General features: G+C 33.6%; 1 protein-coding gene across 1 annotated transcript in view; it reads right to left on the minus strand.

The window, feature by feature from the left end:
- The window catches only part of MYCT1 (MYC target 1), a 29,655-nt gene extending 17,586 nt beyond the window's left edge, over window positions 1-12,069 (minus strand). The window contains exon 1 of the mRNA XM_074309490.1: window positions 11,903-12,069. Coding sequence (XP_074165591.1) covers window positions 11,903-11,954 — 52 coding nt within the window. The 5' untranslated portion in view covers window positions 11,955-12,069. The remainder of the gene's footprint in view (window positions 1-11,902) is intronic.
- Between the last annotated feature and the right edge of the window lie 14,603 nt (window positions 12,070-26,672).

Raw genomic sequence — 26,672 nt, forward strand, 5'->3', positions numbered from 1 at the left:
CCTAATGACCCTAATGAATTTCAGAGACAACTATTTCCTGAGCATATCAGGCCCCACCCTTTTAAAATTGATTAGCTCCTTAATAAGAACAATACAAAAAGGTATTTGTTAAAGAAAGACTAAGATTTCTTCTTCAGATTAATAGTTAGCATTTATATATGGCTTTAAATTTTGCAAAGAACATTACATATATTATTTCATTTTGATCCTCACTATTTAGTGGTCCTGAATCAAGATCTAAAGTTCTATCCACTGAACCACCTGGATGCCCTTATTAGATCAATGATTATAAAGTAGCAATTTTGTAATCCAAGTTCCTTGTTTTCTACACTTATTTCAAAACTTCAAGGATCTGAAATCCAAGTAGTATTTTAGTAAAGGCATTTTATCTGAGTCAGACTACATCTGGAACAATGACTAATGTCTATACTAGAGAAGAATTGTTACTAAATATGTTAAATTTTAAATTTACATTATGATCAAATTAAAATATTTTACTACTCTCCAATTCATGTTCCACATGACTATCAAATTGATATTCCTAAAACACAGATCTAGGAACATCACTTCTCTGCTCAAAAATCTTCATTGGCTTCCTGTTTCGTCTAATGATAAAATACATATTCCTATTTTCATTTAGAGGAATTCAACAATCTAGCTTTTATTTACTTTTTCAGTCATATTTCCTATTACTCTCCTTCACATTTTCTGAATTCCAGACAAATTGATCTTTTAATGCTTCCTATAATTTCCCTATGGCACAGTGGAAAGATGAGGTATGAACTCTGATGATAGAAAATCTGACTTCAAATTCTGTTTCTGACATGATATAGAACCTTAGGAAAATTATCATCCTCCTGGGCTTTAGTTTCTTCAACTGCAAAAAAGGTCATTGAACTAGTTGGCTTCTAGGCTTCCTTCTAGTTTAGATCTCTGATCCCATGAGGGACAGTCTTTGTACAGGCTGTCCCTCATACCTGAAATATATTTGCCCCTTTGATTGTCACCTCAGGTACCATTTGGTGTATAGTCTTTCCTGCATTCCTCATTTTTCAGCACTCCACTTCTATAATTTTTGGTACTTTTTTATATATTTATTATATCCTCCTAATAGGATATAAGTTTCTTAAAATATTGAAGGTAGTCCTGGGCTTTAACTCCAACTGTGGCCTTGGATAATTTATAGCTTTGTGCCTCAGTTTCCATATCCATTAAATGAGAAGGTATCAAAAATGTTGTTTAAGGACTCCATTTCTCATATGATCCTTTCCAAAAGGAAGTGACTTTTTGGCTTTGCTTGTCTAATATTTCCCACAATGTCTTGCACATCGTAGTTATTTAATGTTTGTTGGATTAAATCAGAAATGTCAAATATATATGACTTACTTCTCTCCTTCAGAAGGCTTCCAGGCTCAGTGATAAGGAGTCAAATCATTTTGAATTGTAACACAGTGACACATATAGGGTCATAACACTCCACAATTAGGTAGCAACCTGTCCCCTACCCCTCACAGACACACAGACACACAGACACACAGACACACACACACACACACACACACACACACACACTTCTGAGCATTGAATCAGGTTGATTACTTATGAATTAGCTTAAATTGAGCCAAAAAAATATAGAGAACTCACTACTAAAATGGGAAAACCTCCTGGATTTTCAGAGAAGTGGTATATGTGGTATGAGTGTGTGTGTGTGTGTGTGTGTGTGTGTGTGTGTGTGTGTGTGTAATTTTCACTGCTAAAGTCTAACACTAAGACTATTTTAACTAGCCAAAGTCAATTTTGGCTCAGATTTGAGGTCAGTGACAGTGTTACCAGCACCATCACCCCCTCTACATCCTAGCCTTGTCTAATTTTCTGAGAAGGAACAAAGATAGAACAGGAGTTTCCTGGTGTCTGGCATTGGACTTTCCCAATTTATCTGTTAGAGTCTAGTGAAACTTCCTGAGATGAAGACAAGCTTCATATTATCTTCACAGATGAGAAATAAATACATGACTATGAGAAGAGATTTGCACCAAACTTAGTCCTTACTCAACATCACAAAAACAACATTGAAGAGAAACATACTTAATTATCCACGAGGAAAATCTACAATGAAAAGAAACATAGTGAATGTCATCAATGTGGCAAAATCTGTAATTTGACTTCAGAACATATCAAATGGAAGAGAATCTAAACAGGAGAAAAATATTATGATTATTAGGATGTGGAAAAGCTTCCAGTATGGCCTCAAAGATAAACTATTAAAGAATACATGCTGAGGAAAAAACAGTGAATATGGGGGAAGAATTTTTATGTGGCATCCAGCTTTTAATAATCATCAAAAAATTTACTCTGGAGAAAAGTTTTGTTGGTATGGTGATCATGAAAAAGCCTTTACTCAGATTTCAATCTTTATTTGGTATCAGAGAATCCACACTGAAAATAAAACTTATAACAATAGTATTTATATAGGATTTTCAAGTTTGAAAAATATTTTACATATATTAACTTATTTGATCTTATTCAACCTTATCAATTACTTTGTGTTAGAAAAGTATTTGGTGGGAACTCAAGGCTTACTAGTATCAATGAATTCACAAGAGAGAAAAATTTGAATGTTTTTAACATCAAGAAATTACAGGGGAAAAGTTAATCAATATAACAAATCCAGTCTATTAATTCATACTTATTGTTTTTAAGATATTAGAGAAGTGATATTAGAAAAAAAGAAATAAAGATAACAATTTAAAGTTAAACTAAGATTTTGTCAAAGACTTTTGTCCTTTTAATTTTATAAATTCTAATTAACTTCACAAGTGGAAGATAGCAGTTGTGTAATTTATACACATAGTCTAGATAATTCCAACTTCATAATGTGTTCTTTCTCTTCAAAAATTCCTCAGTTTGTCTCTCACTTTTGCTCCTATCAATCCCTGACTTTGTATAATAGTTATGGATACAACTATTCCCTTTCCCCATAGAATTTAAGGTCTTTGAAGTTATTGTGTTTTTGTATTTGTATTTTTAAATTTAAGAGTATATCCCTTACCCAATAGAATCTTAGCTCAATGAATCTGTTTTATTTTTGTCTTTGCATCATCAGTGTCTAGCATAATTCCATATGTAAAATAAGTATTTAATATTTTTTAAAAGTCACTGGCAAACTAGAGGCTATCCAAATATGCCAAAATAAGGAAGACACTTAAGACCATGCCATATGAGGTTTGGCCTAGTACTAGACTAGCTGTGTTGTAGGTCACAAAATGGCCATCATTTGATCACTGATTGTCTCACGTATGTACTAGAAAGTTCCTATGAATTGGGACTCATTTAGTTAGGTACACTTAGGCAATAAAAACAAAGTTCAATTGAGAACAGTCAGTTTAGCAAACTTCATTTAGTCCAGATATGCCAGTTTAGCAAAACTTTCTACTTAAAATGTTCTTATTGATAAGAGGTGCAGGAAGACGCACATTTCTGACTACCCTTTTGATAACTGCCTATAAGGTCCCACCCTTTATTCATTCCCTTGAATCTTCTCAACAAAAGCAATCATATAAAAGTGCAAGACCAGAGATCTGGGCTCTCAGGATATGCATCCTACTATGCCACCATCTGTGCTCCCTATGGGACTGTAGGTCCAGGAACTAGCTTACATGCTTGTGAGAAGCAAACTGTGTTCTTTTAAATGCTTATGTTCTTTTTTAGGATTGATCTTCTCACAGAATCTCATCAGAAAGAATCAATAGAAAGTACTGGAGTGAGGAGAGGAAACATTTAAGCTAGAGAAGAGAAATCTTTAAAAAGATCATAATAATAAATAAAATAAACAAAAGGATAATAATAGCTGTCTTTAAGTATCTGAAGGGGCTGAACACTGAAAAGTGATTAGTGGTATTCTGCTTTTCCCCAGTGGCTAGAAAGTTCTAGGGAGGTTGAGTTATTCCCATTGTTAAAAATCTCCTAACATAACTATCCTTAAATTGTGTAATGGACTGCCCCCAGAGATCTTCAAATAAAGGCTGGATTGTGCTGGGAGTACTGTAGAGGGAGGGATCCTTAGTCAGGTATGGATTAGATTAAGTGTTCCTTCAAGATTTTACAATACTGATATTCTGTATAAAATCTTTCAGTCAAAGTTAGCAATATCATCATTTTACTAGAACATAGTTAATGAAGAACAAATCCATTGAGCAAGACTTTCCTTTAGCAATAATAAAGCAACTGTCCTAATTACAATCCCATGGAATCACACTTTTTCTTTCTTTGTTTTAAAAGCCAATGGAAAAAAAAAAAAAGCCAATGAAGATGGAAAGACTGTAGATTATATAACATGTCCAAAATACTGACCTTTATACTGGTATCTAAATGCTCTGTATTTATTAGTTAATATTGTCCAATTCTTATCTGCATTTGTCTTTTTTTAAGGTAAGGTCTTCCACTGATCTTAATTTGACTGGGGTGGCACCCATTCACAACAACAACAATGTACATTTGCATTAGTAATTCTCCTGATTTGATTGAAAGGATAAGATAATATACTTTTGGATTAGAATAGATTTTATTTATCTTGTTACTCAGAAGTCGCTTATTTAATTCTCTTTGTTACTAATTGAAAGAAATACTTGAAAATGAAGCAGTAGATTTCACACACATATACTGAGTTTACTTTTCTATAAATGATATGACATAAAGTATCTTGTAAATCTTAAAGCATAAGTTGAAAGCTATTATTATTACTATGTGTTCTGTTTCTCTATTCAATTTCCTTCCAGAATAGGAATATAAAAAAATTAAGAAATCTAAACTAGATTATTGAACATTTTTATTAATATTATTTTACTAAATATGAAAAAATGAGTTATCACTATGTAGTAATATTTATGGAAGAAAATTCTTCAGTGATATTTTCACTATAAACTCTGGAAAAAACAAGTTAACAAAATATAAATAGCTTAAAAACATTTTACAAAAAAAGTCATATAAACCAAGGACTTTAAATTTTAAGTTTTTGAGAAGTAAATAGAGCATGAAATAGATCTAAAAATATTTACATATAAGAAATCTAAATTTTAGGCAATACCATGAATATACTATAAGAGGGGGAAAACAGCAAAAATGATTTATGAATTAAAAAACTCATTACAATGACACAATGTTTTCATATTTTTTTTAATGATTTAACAAAATCCCAAGTCACATCCCCTCACCAATTATATGAATTTCTTTCTGAAAGTAAAATGAATGCTACATTGCCTCTTTGAGATCAGTAGAATCTAATCTAATCTGCTGAAAGGCAATCTTGAGATAGTACTTCAGTTAGCTAGTTATCTATTATAACAGACAATTATTAAGCAAATATATACCAGACATCTAGTGGTCCAGACATTGGGGATACAAAAGTGAAATGCACCACATACTTTCCCTTAGAAAATAATATAAAACAATTATTCAGATAACTTTTAGAATTTGAAAAGTACAAGGAAGTCCAAAAAAAAGGCAGATTTGGGAGGTAGGAATCAACTCTATTTTAATGTAGTAAAATACATCTATCTTGTTCCTAGGCAATTTTTCTATCTGTTACAGAGACAACAACAACAACAAATTCCCTTCAATAATTATCATCCAGCTGAGGTTCCTTGCTATATGTGTTGTGAGATCTGGGTCTAATTCTATTTCCTGCCAAATAAACAACCGGTTTTCTAAACTACATTACATAGTGAATATTTTCTCAAATTTATATATGTATATGTGTGTTTATACACACATATATACATATACATATATACACAAATATATGTAAATATATTAAATGTTTTGTGACTTTATCATAGACTTATTTTACAGTCCAGTGACATAAAGGATAAAGATCTGACTAGAGCTAAGAAAAACTGGGTTCAAGTACAATCTTTAATACAATTTATGTGATTTGAGGAAAGTCACTTAATTTTTCAGTGAAGTTCTAAGGTGTATAAATGACTATAGATTTTAAAGAAGGAGAAACCTACATATTTATACAGGAAGTTCCTCAATATGGATATTCCCTATGTTAATGAAATCATAGGCTCCAGTTGCAATCTCTTATCAAACACTATTCTTTTGTGTATATATATATATATATATATATATATATATATATGTGTGTGTGTGTGTGTGTGTGTGTGTGTGTGTGTGTGTGTATATTTCATTAAATGTCTCATATATCAAATATATTCCATTTATCTAGTTCCCTCTTTTGTCCAATACAAGATATTTTCTTTAGATCTTGGTAATATATTCATGAAGGTAATGCTTTTATCAGTTATTATTTTCCCTCAACATGCCTCTTGATAGTCTTACTGTTTTTATTTTTTAATATAAATTTCATTATTATTTTGCCTAGTTCTATAAAGGTATCCTTGGTATGTTAAAGAGTATTGTCAATACATATATATATATGTATATATGTATATATGTATATATATATATGTGCGTGTGTGTATAATATATATATGTACATATATATACATACATATAAGAACTATTTTCATTTTTACTATATTAAGCCAAGTCATTCATCAATATTGAATGTTGGGATATATTAATTACTGTTAAAGGGTGGATCAGAGAAAAGCTAACAGAGATAGGGCATCTGTCCTAGACTTTAAAGAAAGGATCAATTTTAACAGACAAGAATTTTGAGAGGAATAGCATAGTAAAATGGAAAGAAGAATTCCATTTTTTAGAGTTTGACAAAAGATCTGAGTTCAGGTCTCAACTCTGAGATGATAGCAATGTCATTACAGTTAAGCCAATTAAATGTTCTAACCTTCAGTTTCCTTCTGTATAAAAATTCCCTCCCTCTTTCCCCCTTCCCCTCTCCCCTCCCCTCTTCTCTCCCTTTTTTTTTTTTTTCTGAGACAATTGGGGTTAAGTGATTTGCCCAGAGTCACATAGCTAGGAAGTATTAAGTGTCTGAGGTTTGAACTCAGGTCTTCCTGACTTCAGAGCTGGTGCTCTATCCACTGCACCACCTAGCTGCCCCTTCCCTTCTCTCTTGCTATCTCTATCTCTGTCTCTTGCTCGCTCGCTCTGTCTTTTTCTGTCTCTCTCTGTCTCCATCTCTTTTCCTCTTTCTGCTTCTCTGTTCCTGTTTCTGTCTGTTTATCCATTTGTCTCTCTCTCTCTCTCTTCCTCTCGATTTATCATGTCCTTAACTAGCTGATGCTCCAGTCAAACAAATGTAAATTTGGATGCCTAAAACCTTTCAAGACATCTTGGGGTTTACACATCAGGACCATTCTTTAAATCCAAATCATTCTGGTTCTCATTATTTGGCCAATATTAGGAGCTAGATCAAGCTCCACTTGTAGCTGTTTGGATCCTGACTACTCAGAATAAATGTAAATAGTAATTGTTTTAGTTTTGGCCATGAACCCTAAAGGTCTTCCACTCCAAGGTTGACTTTTTTTTTTTCACTAGGTAAAAAAAGACCATTTTCCACTTCATTTTTACCTACCCTTAATCCCTGAATGGGCATTGCCTCCCTCAACTGGAAGTCTATTAAAGATCTTAGTTTAAAAATGTTAAAGTCTCCTCCTGAATCCAAGGCCATCTCCAGTCACTCTGATCTAAATCTTGCCACTGGAAAATGAGACTAGTGACTTTGCACAATCTCCCCTCACTTAAACCCAATTAACTTGCATGTCATGGCATTATAAACCTATGCCATAGTCCTATTCAAGAACAAAGGACAAATAGCAATACTGGTGTTATTAAGGGAGGACTCAAGCTTTGTCATTGCTTCCACTATAGTCAGTCAGCAAACATTTATTAAACATTATGTATCAGGTGTTATGCTATACACTGGGGATAAAAACAAAAGCAAAAATGGTCCTCTCTTCAAGATTCTCACAGTGAAATGAGGGAAAAACATGGAAATAATGATATTTGTCAGTTCTAAGTAGTTCAAATAGAAGATAAACTCAGAAGGAAGGTTTTAGTAGTAAGGAAAGGGGAGCCTGTAAAAGGCCTCTTAGGGAAGGTGGAATTGAGTTGAGTCTTGGAGGAAGTCAGGGAAGCCAGAAGGCAGCTAGAGAAAGAGTATTTCAGGTAAGGGGGACACTATTGAAAACAGATATGGTATTAACTACCCATGTGAGTGAGGTTCTACTGCCCTCTACCAGTAGCACTGAAACACATGAATGCTTTTGGCTCAATTTTTATTACCTCTATCAGGCCCAGAACCCTTTCTCAGGTTAAAACTCTCTCCTGCTCCACTAGAAACCTAATTTAATTCCCTTTGGTCCATTCCTGGCTACTTAGAGCTCTTTCCTCCCACTCTAATCAATACTCTAAGCTCAGTTATATGAACTACATGCTTCCATCACCTTTTGTTTTTTGTATCCCCAATGTTAAGCATGATGCTTGCAATTTAGTATGTATTTAATAAATACTTATTGACTGACATTATTTTCCCCAGATTATGTTGATTTTATTGATATTACACACCCATAGGACCCTGCTTCTTCCCACTACTACAGAGGCATTTTGGAGCAAAGAAAGCAAATGAGGCATGGAAACTACTCTTACAGCGAAATGGATTAGGACTATGGGGTCCTTAATGAAACATTATTTGGCTAGAGAATGAAGATCCATAACTTTCCACTTTATTCTTTAAAGTCCATATAGACCATGAAGTCTATCTACTATTTCATTGCTATGACTATAATTATTGTCATAACAGTAAATGAGCTTGACAAAATGGTCATTGAGGGAAATAGCAGGATCAGCATAAAAGGATACCATTTAGTTCTCTGGGGAGACCAAGATACCTTCTGATACTTGATAAATCATGTTTTTGATATTGTCATATTTAGCAAGTTTCTCCTGGTGTCAGGTCAGATCTACAACAGATACACTGGAAGTAGGAACATGGAAGGTCATGTCTATATGTTTCCTTTTTAGCTCTGGTACGACCTTGCCTATAGCCTTAGCAGTATCGCTGGAAGATCTCCTAAGAGGATTTTCACATTAATGTTAGAATGCCTATCTATGTTGCCTAAACTTTGTTTCACTGCTGGGTGTCTCCTAGATTTAAGAAACATCTTCTGATTGATCAAGAATGTTAGCAACATGGATTTCTTTCTAATGATTTTGAATTTATGAACAGTTCTCTTTGACTCCTAGAAAAGGAAATCCCAATGTCCCTAAGCTATTGAAACCCAGGTTTATTTCACTAGATATTGGCTTATGTGTATACCCTGAAATGTAATGTGTTCTTCCTTTTTAAAAAAAATTGTTTTTGTTCTTGTTGTTTCACAATCACCATCACATTTAGAAGGATATCCCTCCTCCTTTTCACCTACCTGGCAGATCACCATCCTCTTTCAAACTTTTTCTCAAATACAACCTTCTGCAAGTAGCCTTTCCAAATCATCTCTGCCTCCCCACTGCACCCCCTATGCTATGCTAGTGCTTTACTTCTAAGATGAGTATTTATGCTTTGTATTTATTTTTTAAACAGCTTAGTGATATATTGGTTAGAGTGCCAGGTCTAGAATAAAAAGGATTGTGGTTCAAATTCAACCTGAGACACTTGTAGCTATATGATCCAAGTCACCTACCCTATCTATCTCAGTTTCCTCAACTGTAAAATGAAGATAATAACAGACTCTACCTTCTGGGATTGATATAGGGATCAAATGAGATATTTGTAAAGCACAATACCTAGAACATAGGAGGTGCTTAATAAATCCCCTTCAATACATTGCATATTGTATCCCCTTCTTAGAATGTGAGTTCTCTGAGTTCAAGAACCATGCTTTTGTCTTTCTCTGTATTGTCAGTCCTTAACACAGTGCCTAACACATAATAAGTGTTTAATAAATACTTATTGACTGATGACTGATTTCAACTGATATGAGTGACCTAGTCCCATCATAGTAAGCTGTGAATTACTAAATGAGGAAACTCCCTCTACTAGAGCAGTTAAGCACCTATTCTGCAATTTAGATTCTTTGAGGTTAGGTTTAAGTTCTTTGAGGTTAAATGATTGGTATTGGATCATACAGCCAATATGGAATACAGGCAGGACCAAGGTCATCCTGGCTTTCAGGTTGGTTTTCTATTTACTAAATCATACATATATTATAAATATAACACATTCCTAATATCTATTGTTTAACCTACTCATCTTTTTAAAATGCATTTTATTTTCTTTTTATCTTTTATATATTCAAATGGCATATTTTTTTCCTGAACTTAATACCAAGTAAGAGCATTGCCATGCATAAAGCAGACCAGAGGATTACATTTAGAGTCTCAAATATGCACAATGCAAGTTTGTTTCTTCTTCCAAGCACACAGAAAATTCAACATGTTCTTTTCAGAATGTATTTTCTATCAATCTTACTGTTCTTTTGTGTCCATTTTTATAATGCCCTTTAATTTTTTTTTTCATTTTGATAACCCCATTGCTTTCTCCTAATTCTTTTATCCCATTGAAATAAAAATAAAACATGGAATATATGTATAATCAAGCAAAATAAAATCCACACTCTTCCTAAAACTGTATGGGAAAATGTCTGTGATACTGGACCACTAGGGGGTGATTGGAGTAATCACATGCCTTTTCTACTCACACTATCCACTACCACATACACTTTATGCCAGAGATGAAAAAATACATTTTACTCCTCAGACCAGTTGGTAAATACATAAGATTATCTCAGAAAATTTTTATATTAATTGGAACTGGAAGAAACCTCCAAAATTACCTAATGTCAGGGACATTAATTTTTCATGTTATCACCCTTTGGTGTACTGGTAAACCTATATAGTTCTCTTCCCAGAATATTTTTAAATACATAAAATAAAATACACAAGATTACAAAGGAAATGAATTGTATTGAAATAATCATCAAAATATATTTTTAAAACAAATTCCTAGACCCTGGCTCTAAAAAACAAACTCTGATTCTAGTTCAATTCCTTTGTTTCATTCAAGCACAGTTCCAGAAAAAATCCTAAGACTTTAAGATTGAGCTCAGAATTGCTTCTTTATTTTTAAAATATTTGCAACCTCATATATTTCAGAGAAATTGCCTTTTTCCTTATTCTTTTTCCTTCTGTTCCTTTAGTATTTCCTCGTTCCTAACAACCTGCCACTTAGGAAGCAAATAAATATACAAATTCTCTGCAGTAATTGCCATTGTCAACAAACTTGTTCTCTGCCCAACTTGTTTTCAGCGGAGATCTGTAAAGATGCATATTGTCATCATACAGAGATCTTTACAGATTTTTCCTGAAAGCATTTTCCTCTTATTTATTTTTTAAATTTTCTTTTTCCTTTAATATTATTTCCTTAACTTATATTATTGAGCTACATTTAACTTGACTGCCTTACTCTATAATATATATTTCACCAATATCCATAGTACATGCATACTTATACCACGTATAAAACAATTTACTTAAAATCATTTTTTTTCTTTCATGTTGAATATGCAAGCAAATAGCAAGAACAAAGAAAACATAATCCTATGAAACAAGGACTTGTATTCAATAGTTATAAGCATAATAAAATAAACTTTGTTTTCAAAAAGTTATATTTTCCCATTCCTGAGTCACCATTATAACCACTCCCTTTCTCTCCCTATTCCAGTATTAATTTTTTTAAACTTCTTTTTTGAACTCTAATTCTATTTAGCTCCCCAGCAAATCCCTTATTCCTGTGTCCTGGATTCTTTTACAAATGAGTATAAAAGGAGGTATTCTGTAATTTTTGTTTCCATAGATCCAAATTTATGCTAACTTTTCTCAAATTCCAGGAATCTAAATATTTAAGAGGTTACAAATGATGCAAAAAGTTAAAACTATTTTTCTATACAAATTTAAATAAAAAATAAAGAAACATCCTTACCCCAGAAATTTTCAGGCCATGGGCTTCCTAAAGTATTTGTGTTATTAGCCATAATATCCACAAGAACCAGAGGAGAGGGAGGGGGAAAAGGAAAATTGAGGGATCCAAAAAGAGCCCTTTGATTCTATGTTTTGTGGTTCAGCCCAGGAACAAATACCTTGCCACTGTTCAGATACTTTTGTTTGCATAAAAGGAAATAAGAGTATCATGTTTCCTGCTTTTATACTCAAATTAGCAACTGTTTGTCTTATCTTGGAATGCCACATGGTTCCCGAGACAAAAAGAGTTTCCTTCTCGTCATTTCCTCAGCCCAGGAGTACATGGACTTAGGGTTAAATTACTAAATATCTTCCTCTCACATATTTTCAAATTTGGGTTGAAAAAGAGATTCGCTTGTTTTAATTTTTTTCTCTCACTGATTCTGTATAGGAAGATCCTACATAGTTTGTTATTGAACTTCAGGTAAAATGTGTTTATGAAGCAAGCTACTATGTTGTTATTGTTATTGGATCATTTTAGTCATATTCAAGGCTTTATGATCCCAAGGTTTTTCTTGCAAAAATACTGGCATGGTTTGACAGATCCTTTTTTAGCTCATTTTACAGATGAAGATCTGAGGCAGATAGGATTATGTGACTTGCCTAGGGTCACACAACTAGTAAGTGTCTGAGCCCATATTTGAACTCATGAAGTTGAGGCTTCTTGATTTCAAACCCAGTGCTCAATCTACTGTTCCACCCATCATTATCATAATGAACAGATAGAATATATATGACTTTTAGGGTTTGTAAAGTATTTTATACACATTATCTCATTTTATCCTCAGAATAACCCAAGGAGGAAGTTGGGCATATTGGGAATAAGATTATCCCCATTTTAATTCTGGGAGGTTGGTGCTATTATTTGAGCAGCTAGATAATACAGTGAATAGAGTGTGGGACCTGGAGTCAAGATAACACATCTTACTGAGTTCAAATCTGGACTCAGATACTTGTTAGATGTGTGACCTTATTTACCTCAGTTTAAAACTTGTGAAGGAAATGGCAAATTACTTCAATATCTCTACCAAGAAAACCCCAAATGGGGTCATGAAAAGTCTGACATGACTGAAAATATTAAATATCATTTACAACGAGGAAGAGGAGGCAGATAGAAGTTAAATACTTGTCCAGAGCAATACAGTTAGTATTTCTTTTTTTTTTTAAATTATATTTATTTTATTTGCAGAATGACTTATTGTTAGCAACCAACATGACTACTAATACATATTTAAGGCAGAAGTATAAGTATTAACAAGACTAATTAGATCTTCATCGCTCTTCTCCTAATAATACCACCACCAATGAAAACAAAAATGATAACTAACAATCATATAGTCTAGACACTGCATAAGTGCTTTACATTTATTATCTCTCTTAATCCCCATAGCAGCTCTGGGAGATAGATGCAATATGCTCATATCCTGGTTCCTGGAAATAAGAACTCTAATCCTCACATTCTGCTCTTCCTTTTGACTTGAGGACAGTGAATAACTTCAAACTAGGAAAATCTCTATTCTGATTGATTGTTGATCCTGAACTTTTGCAGAACTATAAACTTTTTTTTTTTTCTGATTTCTTGTTTGATTTTTCTCAGGACTCAGAATTTGAGAAAATATATAAATTTCCCATGAAATATTGAAAAGAAATTCCTGCTCTGAATTACCAGCTGGGAGGAGAGCATTCAGAATACTGAGTTTACATTTTCTCAGTTATAAAAGTGGGGAGTGGGATCTAAGTGGCTTTCACTTCTATCTTTGAGAAGGATTTGAACTCAGGTCTGCCTTATTCCAGGTCCATTGCTTTATCCCCTGCATCACTAGCTGTATCTTACAATAGTAATGGATAATTTGACCAAAAAAAAAAAAAAAAAAGAATGGGAAGATATACATTTGTTATAAATGAGTAACACACATAATTGTACATATGTAATAGATTTGAGTTCTATTTCAATGCTTATAAATTACCTTTAGTAAATTGAGGAAACAAAAATAAAAAAGAACTTAATCTTTATGTATACTAAATTACCAAGTGCACCACCTTCTCTGAAACTTACAATCTTTGAAAGTTCCCTGGGATAATGAATTCCCTGGAATACCCAGCATGCCCAGACTTACACAAATCCATGTGCCAGAGGCAGAACTTGAACCCAATTCTTCTTCATCCTTTGGCCAGCTCATGACCTAGTATTATGCCATGCTGCTTTATCTAAATATTAAAAAATAATTATATTTCAATTTATTCATAACACTCTTCTCTAAATAACATCAATCATATTAATTCCATCTACATGTCATTTCTTCTGCTATTTTTATGAATTATTCATTATAATGTAATCATAGGTACTTTTAAAAAAATTGTCAGCATATTTATGGAATTCTCATTGGCTGCTATATTAGTACCTTTTTTATTACTAAAAATTGTTGAAATAATAGTTTCTATGAGATAATAATAGGGAATATCAAAAGGATTTGGATTTAATTATTCAAGGTCTCTCTGTGCAGAAGATATTCCAAGGTAGAAAGCCAAGAGTTACCAGCAACTGAATTAAATCTTATAGTTGGTCACTGGAATATCACTGAGGATACTGAAGAAGTAAGCATATTTACAAAGTTCCTGAATAGTTTGTGCACTGGAAAATGTAAATAAATACATGAGGTATTTAATCTATATCGGATGGTTTGCTGTCTTGGGGAGGGGAGAAGTAAGGGAGAGAGAGAATTTTGGAATACAGTCTTACAAAAATAAATGTTGAAAACTATCTTTACAATATTTGGAAAAAAAATACTACAGAACCAAAAAAAAAAAATGAAGTTCATCACAAAATAATTCTTTGAAGCTTTATTTTTCTTTATGTTTAACTATCCAAATCCTTTGAATTTTTAACAGTGGAAAGGTATCTTAAATGGATGTTTGACATGTTTGTCACATTAAAAAATATATTTAGAATTGTAAAATATTACATGAAATCCTAGATAGCACAGTTAATAGAGCATTGAATTTGGAGTCAGAAAAACCTAAATTTGTATACTTTCTGTTTGTCTGACTCTGGCAAGTCATTTTACCTCTTTCACTCAATTTTTCAATAAGCATAAAGACTTCTCAACATAAAGATATATAACATAATGTCTATTCTATATATAAATATGAATATACATTGCATGAAATACCTCTATGTGCAAATTTCTGATCAAAACAGTCTTGAAAGCACTGCAATTTCTTCTTCAAAATTAATTTTGGATATTTAAAAAAATAATTTAATATTGTGCCATTGTAGCACTTTATCAAAATAAACAATACAAGTAGAAAGAACATTGAACTTAAACTCAGAAAAGCTGAGTTTGAATTCTATCCCTATCTCTTCCTAGCTATGTGGTCTTAGATAAGTCACTTTGGTTCATGGGCATTCAATTCCTTTATCTGTGAAATGAAGAGATTAGGTACTAAATTGCCTCCCAGCTCTATGGTTCTATAATTTCCACAAAATCTGTTTACATTAATTGGCATAATTTCTGATGAACTACAAAGGGTAAATATATAGATGTTATAGATCAATATATAAATTACATTTTTCTCAAACACCACAAAAAAGGAGGGGAGCCAATTAGACTTTGACTTTTAGTAAGTTATCTCTTACACAAAATAGCAATCTTTCTAGCTAAGGTTGTGTTTTGTGTTTTAGGCTGGGATTTCCTTTCATTGTTTCATGCTTTAGTCACTTCATATTTTCCCTTAGTTTATAGTTTTACAGATGGCCAAAACCTAATCAAAATCCTAAAAAATAAAGCTTTACAGGAGCAGAAGTATAATGACTTTTTGTACCATTAAGACAAAATTCACAATGACTTTGAGGGATGGGGAATGGAGGGCAAGGGGGGTGTCCTGTTTCTACAGAGTAAACATCACAGATGTTAACAAGGAATAATTATGATTGGCAGAGATCCATCTGTGTGTCTATGTACATGGGCACTAAGGAAATCATGTATTTATGTGAATCCTGTGACTTATAAACCTATACAGGAAGAGAAGTATTAACATAGCCAAAATGTACAGTTGGCTTTTCCTCTATTTGTTGCTATGCAATAGAGTATTTATGTCTGGTATTCCCTACTGCTAGCAAAATAAATTGTTCCTTAAGTTTCTTTATTTCCATTAAATATTTCCAACAATTTGAAAAGAAAAACTCAGAGACTGAAGACTCAAGAGAGTGGACAGAGCAGAAAAGGCATAAAAAGTGGAATTCTTAGCAAATCAGAGCTGGAAGGCACCTTAGAAAACATTTTATTCAATACTCTCATTTTCCAGGGGAAAAAAAACTGAGACTTAGAAACATGAATTAACTGACCCCAAGGCAGGTACTAGGCTAGAATCCAGGTTATAGGCTCAGATTTAGAGTTGGAGGGCAGCTTTGTGCAGTAGATAGAGCACCAGCCATAAAGTCAGAAGGACCTAAATTCAAATTTGGCCTCAGACACTTAACACGAGCTAACAGTGTGACCCTGAGCCAGTCACTTAAAGCTAGTTGCTTCACTCATGATCCCTCCCATTTCTTCCTAGCTCCGCCCCCCCCCCCAAAAAAAAAATCAGGTAGAACTGGAGGGGATTTCAGAAGTCATAAAACCTTAAAGATTAGGAAATAGACCCAGGAAACACAACTAGTAACTTTTCCAAGGAAAATTTGAACCCAGGCTTTCCTAGCTCCAAATCCAACAAGCTTTCTACTACACTATTCTACCTCTAGTATTAACCAGATTGAGAGTTCATAATTGCATTTTTGTAATTTCCTTTACATTACAGGTTACACTAATAAAAAAACAAAAGAAACAACATGATTGCATTTTAGTAATAGTACTTTTAGAATTGAAATACTGAAATTCACTTTTTTGCTATTTATTTTTAAGTTTATTTTCATTATAAAATATTTTTATTTTTAATTTATGAAATGAAACAAACATTTCCATAACTATAATTTTTAAAAGATGACTGCACATGAAGCTACAAATTTATTATGTACAACTTACTACTTTAAAAATATATATAATAAAATTGGCATATATATTCCTTTCCCCCCCTCCTTTTTTCCTTCCCACTTTCTTCTACCCTAGAGATGTCTACTTTTAGTTATAGTTTCTTAAATACATTCTAAAAACACACAAAACAGCACAGGAACAAGTTTGATCTATACAATTTAATTGCTCATACTATGAATTATGTACTCATACTGCTGCTCTGAGATAACTAATATTCTAGTACATTATTTGGCTTTATCCCTTATACCGCTCTAAAAGTAGCACAAGATTACATTAGCTTTACTATTTGAAAAATAACATTGTTGACTCATATATGAGATTTATTATTGAAAATTACAAGAGTGGCAAAAAAAAAAGGACCTGAGAGTGATTAGTATTTTAAAACCCAAAACAAACATATGAATAACATTAAACTATACTTGTAATATACCTTAATAGTATGTAGTTGGTAAAATGAAATCTCACTGTTTCAATTATATAGATAGAAGGGCAGAGAACAAGTTATAAAAAGAATTAGGGAGGAAGAAAGGAGTAGGAAAAATCAGCAAGAAGGCCATGATTTTAATGAACGAAATTTTTCTCCCAGCTTTACCCTGCATAACGGCATCAATTAGGAAAGCTAAGAAATATCAATGGATGAGAAAGGATACAGTTCCATGTTTTGCCAGTTTGTTCACTCTCATAATTTCAGCATCTTGCTTTAGAATGATTCCTAAATAATCAAAATCACTAACCATAGGATTTCAAAGATGGAATGAACATTAGCAGCCATGTAGTCCTATCATTACTAAAACAAGTCTCCTCATTATAATTAAAAAAAAAAAAAATTAGTTATCCAGCCTCCATTTGAAAGTTTCCAGTGAAAATGAATCCATTATGTTTGGAAATAGACTATTCTACTCTTAGACTGTATGAATTATTAGGAAGTTTCTCCTTATATTGCGCCTAAATTTGCATGTGCAACTTGAAAATATTATACTTCTCTTTGGAACTAAAATGATAAAATTTTATCCCTCTTCCACAAAGATGGTCTTCAATTACCATATCCTTCCCAATTGTGCTCTCTTTTAATCTAAACATTTCCCATTATTTCAACATCTCCTCTTAGGACTCAGACACAAATGTGACTTGCCATCCTAGCTATCATCTTTTGGGTGCTCTCTGGTTTTTCAATTTCCTTCATAAATTCTTGTTATGGGACAGAACCCTGAACTTGAAACAAAGGATTCTTACAAGGTTCTTATTCAGTGGAATTGTTAGAGACAATAGTTATCTAATTTAGCATGATTCAGAATGATTGATTTATTCCTACAAGGAGATGTTCTGAGCCAGAACTTGAAACAAGGTACTAAGTGGAATTGAGGAGACAATGGTTAAATCTAGTTTAGCATTGATTTAATCCTACAACAAATAATGGTTTCCTAGAAATATAATGATTGGTTTGTACTCAGTGTAGCATATAAGCTAGAAATCTCAGCCAGGGAGATTCAGGGAAAGAGAGACAAGCAGACAGAAGGATGGAGGCTGGAGGCTAAGGGTTGGAGAACAAACCCTTGGACTCAGATGGATTCATCCCATCTCACACCATCTTGGTGGCAGGCTCTCCTCCTTTGCTTTTCCACTGAAACCAAGACTTTGGAAGGCTCCCAGAAAACTAGCCAAGCCCCAAGTGAAGGAGATAAGACTTTGAAGGAGACAATAAAGGATTTGGACTTTAACACCTGGCTGCACTTGCGGTGAGAAGGCTACTTCCAGAGACCCCAGGAAAACATCAACAGAGAACATTATATTTTAGACAGAACATTACAAATTCTAGTGGTCATTTCTTAACACAAAGCTCATGTTGTCAGTTGAATAATTACTTCCTAGAAGTTATACCTCTCTAAAAGTAGAACAAGATTACATTAGCCTTATTATTTGAAAAGTAATATTGTTGGCTCATATTAAGATTGGAATCAATTGAAACCTCAGATCTTTTAATAACTGCTATTGAATCTATCTCAAGGGCTATGGTACAATAGATAAGATTGTTGGAGTGGGAATCAGGAAGACTTGGATGAAATCCAGATTCAGATATGTACTTACCTGGGTAAGTCACTTATCCTTCTTTACCTCAGTTTTTTCATGTGTAAAAGGAGCTGAAGAAGAAAATGGTAAATAATTCCATTATTTTTGCCACAAAAAGCCCAAAAGAGATCATGAAAAGTCAAATATGAGTGAAAAGATCATGTTTCTCCCACATTTTATTTGAAGAGTTGGTTTTGGAACTCACATAAGATTTTACATTATACTACTGAATTTTACCTACTAGAGTTAACTTAGTGCTGTAGTTTAAGGGTCCATAAACTGCAACTTGAAGGACAAATCAGGCCACTAACTCCTTTTGTATGTTCCCAGGAACTGGAGGCTGGAGGATGAGAATGTACAAAAAGAGGTGGCAGTCCATATTTGGCTATTGGGCTACAGTTTGATGCCCCTATTCTATGCTTTTAAGATATGTTTGAATCCTTACTCTGTCACTCTATTCCTTCCAATTATGTGTCATCTTCAAATTTGAAACATTGTCCCTTTAAATCACCTTTCTCATATTTTTTAAAAAATGAGAATATATATGCAAAGAAATAGTTTCAAGAACAAAAAAAATGAAATGACTAAAATTCAGCACTGCAGGGAACATGAGCCTCTAGAATTGGCATATAGTTTATGACTAAGGAGGGTGAAAAAATATTACTATTCTGAATATTTTGAAACTAAAATATGATTTTGAAAAAAATGATTATTTTCATAAGAAAACATCAAGTGACCTTTTAAAAATTTTTATTGAAGATTTTTAAATTTTCAAAACATATGCAAGGATAATTTTTTCAATATTGACCCTTGAAAAACCTTGTGTTCCAATTTTTCCAATTTCTTCCTCCCACCTCTTCCCCTGGTTGGTATGTAATCCAATATATGTTAAGCATGATAAAAATATATGTTAAATCTAAAATAGGCATACATATTTACATAATTACCTTGCTAGACAAGAAAAATTAGATAAAAAATGAGAAAGAAAATTAAATTCAAACAAACCATAACAAAAAGAGTGAAATGCTATGTTGTAATCCACCCTCGATTCCCACAGTCCTCTGTCTGGGAGTAGATGGCTTTCATCATCACAAGATCATTGGAACAGGTCTGATTCACCTCATTATTGAAAAGAAACACTTCCATCAGAATTGATCATTGAATTATAATCTTGTTGTTGCTGTATACAATGATCTCCTGATTCTGTTCACTTCACTTAGCATCAGTTCACACAAGTCATCTTTCTGATCATTTCTTATAGAATAACATTCCATTACATTCATATACCGTATTTATTCGGCCATTCTCCAATTGATGGGTATCCACTCAGTTTCCAGTTTCTTGCCACTATAAAAAGGGTTGCCACAAACATTTTTGCACATGTAGGTCCCTTTCCCTCCTTTAAGATCTCTATAGGATAACAAGCCCATAGAAACACTGCTGGATAAAAAGGTTGCATAGTGCAAAGTGACCTTTTAAAGGAAAGACTTATTACTGAGGACCAGAATTCTCTGTTTTAAGACATTGATAAGTATAGGAGCCAAAAATAGAGGCTGGTGTTGTGAAGAAATTTAAAAACCTGAAAAAGAAAAAAAAAGAAAAGAAAGAAAGAAAAGAGACCAGTACCAACAACAATTAACTAACCAAAAGTTTGAATTATGTGAATCCTGATTGGCTGGAGAGAATCTTCACTGGACAAGAGCTTCATTTCTAAATACTGTTCCTCAGGAATTAAGGTTAAGATAATTTCATAAAAGTGCATGTGCTTTTTGCTGCTTCCCTCTGAATTGAAAAGAAAATGAAGACAGGGAGAAGGTAGGTACTGCAACAGTTTTGCTGTATATAAACAAAGCTGGCTAGGCTAATTTGCCCAAAGAATAAACTTAAGCTTTTCACTGAGAGCTCTATTTTTATACATTCTAGCTAGTGAGATGCTGGTTGGTTTCATCTATGATACAGTCACCTTGACAACTTTGTAGTTCTCTGATTTAGAGAAGCGAACATTTTCTTACAATATGAAGGATGATTGCATATTGGAAAAAACTTTAAAATGCCAGATAGGCTTGAGTATAGATGGAAATAATATTTATTTAGATGGAGAGCAGTAATTGAGAATTAGTTTTTTATGGAAAAATATTTCTAAATGGACCAATGACAACAAAGTCTAGAGTCCAAAATTTAACGAAACCTTTCATATAGCTTCTCCATTTTATACTTCCATGCTAGATTTATATGTGTGCCTACTCTCTCCCATAAATACTGAATGCATTGGTGGTAGTGGTCAGTTTGTATAAATAGAAATGGATTGGTGGAGATGCTGATAAAAAGAGTGAATGGGAGGGCTTGGATAAAGTTTTCACAAGAAGTCTGAGACTAGACCTAAGTCACAGGATCCCTATTCTCAGAGCAGGAAGGTCAGACCCTCAGGCAGTGAAGTTACAGGAAGTGACATAACCGATGGGAAGTAAACACTATGCAATGAAAAGGCTTGGGTCTTTTCCTATTTAACCAGGTGTTCTACTTCCTGCTGGTGGGGTCCCAAACACAGTAGGAGCTAGGATGCCTCCTGGGTGTACCTCTCCCTGCAGGGACTAAATAAATACTTTTTTCTTTCAACCTGAAGATGTTTCTGATTAGTTAATTTGAGAAAGGGGGTCTTGCACCCATCTCACATAAAGGGGGTTTTGTTCCCTTTATTATTTCATGTTAATATTCATTATTTCTAAAATTTGAAAACATTTGGATATTTCCATCTGCTGATAATCTATTTCTGAGAACTTAGGCTAGTCTATTTGAGAGCAAGTTGGAATGAGATAGGGCCCAAAAAATGAGTAAATGATCACATGTCCATGTGAGTGATCCCATCCACTTTTCCATATATATATGGGTATATAGGGATATATATATATATATATATATATATATATATATATATATATATATATATATATATATATATATATATATATATATATATGTGTGTGTGTGTGTGTGTGTGTGTGTGTGTATAGATATAGATATGTGAATGATCACCCCATTCACCTATTACAAGAGCATCTCTTTCTTTAAAGGGCTAGAACTGAGCAAATACATTTGGATAATGAAGCACGTGAGGCTAATTACCAATTGGACAATTCTCTATTAACATGTTTGAAGGATAACCCTCCCCAACTATTCTGTGCTGGTTGGATCTGTGGGTGTGGACAAAGAAGGGGAAGTGACATGAGTGGGTGGAGTAGGAGGAGGAAATTGATTCATTCTCCTGGTGGTGGAGAGAGAGGAAGGAGGTGTGGAGATTGCTAGATCTAATCCCCTGACTACAACTGCAAAAGACCAAGAATAAAGACTTTTAATTATCCTGATTTCGGCTGATTCTAAAAGATCCAGGGTCCCAACATCTTTCTCTATCTCACTCCTAGAAAAATGATAAAAAGCATAGTACATAACTCTTTTCAACAATGAGGTGATTCAGACTAATTCTAATAGACTTGTGATGGAGAGAGCCATCTGCATCCAGAGAGAGGACTTTGGGGATTGAATGGGGATCATAAAATAGCATTTTCACCTTTGTTGTTGTTTTTGTTTGCTTGCTTGTTTTATTCTTTGTCATTTTTTTTTCCTTTTTGATCTGATTTTTCTTGTACAGCATGATAAATATGAAAATATGTTTAGAAAAATTATACATCTTAATTTATATTGGATTATTTGCTGTCTAGGGGAGGAAGAAAGAAAAATTTGGAATACAAGGTTTAGCAAGGGTTAAATGTTGAAAATTATCTTTGCATGTATTTTGAAAAATAAAATATTATTTTATATATATATAATACAGTGGAAAGAGCAATGAAATAGAAGTCAGAAGATCTGAATTTTAATATTTCTGCCATTTATAGTTCTTGTTACCTTGGGGAAATAACTTCCCCTTTAGCAAAATGAAGGAGTTGGATTAGATGAGAGTATGTTAGTATTACATTCTAGATAACATGCCACATAGGAAGACATTTGGTTCTCGTAACAACACTGTGTGACAAGTGCTATCTTTATTGCCATTTAATAGATTATAAATAAGATTAGATTAGAAAACTGGATGAGAGATTAAATGAATTGCCTAGGATTACAAAGTGAGTAAATGTCTGAGGCAGAATTTGAATTCAAGTTTTCCCAACTTCAGGCCCAGCAATCTCTCTACTATGCTAACATAATTGTAAGAATAGTTGATACAAAAATTATTCCACCCCAAAGTCTGGAAATACTCTTCCACAAATACAACATAATACAGGAGAGAGAGTAGACTCAATCTTAGCACATGTGGCAAAAGAGGAGTTCATGTTTCCTAATTGAATGACCATTCTTTCTCTTTTCTTTTGTTTGAAGTGTAGCTCTTTATTGGGTTCCAAGATTTGAAGCCTCTAAAGAAGGTTGAAACTGTCTTTCTCCAATTTTGTCCTATTTCCTATAAAGTGATTGTCATTGGACACTGCTATTCCAGGGACACTCATATTGTCAAAAATAGGATGTCCAAATATTATGAATTTTCAAACTTTACTAGGTCTTATCTCTTTGAAAGTTCCCCTCAAGGACTTAGCTAGAAATGTTCTGGCTCTAGGTGGGTCTGCTACTGGAATCCTGGGATTCTGAAATAGCCCTTCATACCAGCTGTGACTGATTCTCTTCAATCAATTCCAAAATATGTCTAGTGTAGTTGATGTGGGTTGTGATCCCTTTAAGAAACTAATGCTTTCAGATTCATTTATTTCTTTCTGATTCCCAAGCCCTCCTAGAAGATCCATTATCAATTCAAGAAGCTAGGACCTTTGATTCACAAATCCTGGTCAAAAGCACCCTTTTGAATTTCAATAGGAGATCCCACCCTGTCCCAGACCCCATTGGCCCTGAGCCAGTTTGGGACTCCACCTGTAGACTTTAGCTAAATCTCTCCTTATAAAAAGAGCCAAACTGGAGTCCTCTCTTTGCAGAGGTTCCAAACATGGCAGCCTTACATCTGGAATGCCAAGGATCTTTGCCCACTGGAACACTGTTTCCGGTGCCCTCTTATATCTACCTTCACTTTTTACTAATTAGACTTTAACTTTACTTCCAAATCCCATAATAAACCTCTTTTATCAATCAAGGTTTTCAGGCCTGTAAATTCCTTTACAGAGGACTTTTGCACCACCACTAGACCTCATTTAACTCTGTATCCTTGCGCTGAATCCAAAGGGGTTGAGGGGAGCTCTATTTGACTCCCTGTACCCCAAACCTACCACTAGACCTCAATTAAACCCTAATTTCATTTAGGTACCCCAATTCTAGACCTCATCATTGTGTCAATTCATTTCATTTGGCTGGAAGAATTTCATCCCTTCTCTAAAAATAATTAAGGTCTTTTTCCATAACTAGTTTATTTTTTTGATTGCTTAACATGTTTGATAAAGCTTTATAGGAATTGTTTATATTCATTTTATACTTTTGATTGATTTATCTAAATCCATGAAGGAGATCTTAGTACATTTTAAACTTATAAGGACTACAGTATTTTGCTAAATACCTTAATTTTCTTCCCAAATTATTTTTACCTTGTGAATACGATCCTTCCTTTGCAACAACAACAACAAAATTCAGTTCTGCACATATATATTGTACCTAGGATATACTATAAGATATTTAATATGTATGGGAATGCCTGCCATCTAGGGGAGGGGGTGGAGAGAAGGAGAGGAAAAACTCGGAACAGAAGAGATAAGGGATAATGTTGTTAAAAAAAAAAAAATCTTCCTATGCATATATACTGTCAAAGAAAATGTCATAATTATAAAAATTAATAAAAAAAATGAAGAATTAAAAAAAAAACATTCACCTTTGCAAAACCTTGTGTTCCAATTTTTTTTCCTTTCCCTTCCCCCAACCCTCCCCTAGATGGCAAGTAATCCAATATGCTAAACATGTGCATTTCTTCTATACACATTTCCACAATTGTCATGCTGTACCAAAAAAAAAAAAAAAAAAAATCAGATCAAACAGAAAAAAAAAATGAGAAAAAACAAAATGCAAGCAAACAACAATAAAAAAGGTGAATATACTATGCTGTGATCCACACTCAGTGCTCACAGTTCTCTCTCTGGGTGCAGATGGCTCTATTTATCACAAGACCATTGGAACTGGTCTGAATCACCTTGCTGTTGAAAAGAGCCATGTGTGTCAGAACTGATCATCATATAATCTGGTTGTTGCTGTGTACAATGTTTTCCTGGTTCCACTCACTTCACTTAGCATCAGTTCATGTAATTCTTCCCCAGGCCTCTCAAATCATTCTACTGATCATTTCTTATAAATGTTATGATAAGGGTGCCAGCTGCCAGTGGCAGAGACTGGAGGTCTAACTCAGACCTGTAGAATGGATCTCTTCATGTGAGAGGATAATGATGATACAAGAAAACTGAGAGGCAATGGCATTCTCTAACCTTTCTCCTCTTTCCTCTTGCCTCCAATTTATTTCATTCCCAATCCATAAGGAACATATGTGTAAGTAAAGGCTGCTTTACAACTCCTTCAAGTTATGATTCACAGCTATGGAGTCTCTTGGAGAATTGACCTGCTCTATGGACCAACACTTAACACCATATAAGATCAAGATGGGTCCATGATTTAGGCATAAAGAATGAGATCATAAATAGATTAGAAGAACATAGGATAGTTTACCTCTCAGATTTGTGGAAGGAATTTATGACTAAAGGAGAATTAGAGATCATTATTGATCACAAAATAGAGGATTTTGATTACATCAAATTAAAAAGCTTTTGTAGAAACAAAATTAATGCAAACAAGATTAGAAGGGAAGTAACAAATTGGGAAAACATTTTTACAGTTAAAGGTTCTGATAAAGGTCTCATTTCCAAAATATATAGAGAACTGACTCTAATTTATAAGAAATCAAACCATTCTCCAATTGATAAATGGTCAAAGGATATGAACAGACAGTTTTCAGGTGATGAAATTAAAACTATTTCCACTCATATGAAAGAGTGTTCCAAATCACTACTGATCAGAGAAATGCAAATTAAGACAACTCTGAGATACCACCACACCTGTCAGATTGGCTAAGATGACAGGAAAAAATAATGATGAATTTTGGAGGGGATGTGGGAAAACTGGGACACTGACGCATTGTTGGTGGAGCTGTGAAAGAATCCAGCCATTCTGGGAGAGCAATTTGGAATTATGCTCAAAAAGTTATCAAACTGTGCATACCCTTTGATCCAGCAGTGCTACTATTGGGCTTATATCCCAAAGAAATACTAAAGAAGGGAAAGGGACCTGTATGTGCCAAAATGTTTGTGGCAGCTCTTTTTGTAGTGGCTAGAAACTGGAAAATGAATGGAAGCCCATCAATTGGAGAATGGTTGGGTAAATGATGGTATATGAATGATATGGAATATTATTGCTCTGTAAGAAATGACCAGCAGGATGAATACAGAGACACTTGGAGAGACTTATATGAACTGATGCTGAGTGAAATGAGCTATAGGATCTCTATAGGAGATCACTATACACTTCAACAACGATACTGTATGAAGATATATTCTGATTGAAGTGGATATCTTCAACATAAAGAAGATCTAATTCAGTTCCAGTTGATTA

This window comes from Sminthopsis crassicaudata, chromosome 4 (assembly GCF_048593235.1).
Source record: "Sminthopsis crassicaudata isolate SCR6 chromosome 4, ASM4859323v1, whole genome shotgun sequence".
Lineage (NCBI taxonomy): Eukaryota > Metazoa > Chordata > Mammalia > Dasyuromorphia > Dasyuridae > Sminthopsis > Sminthopsis crassicaudata.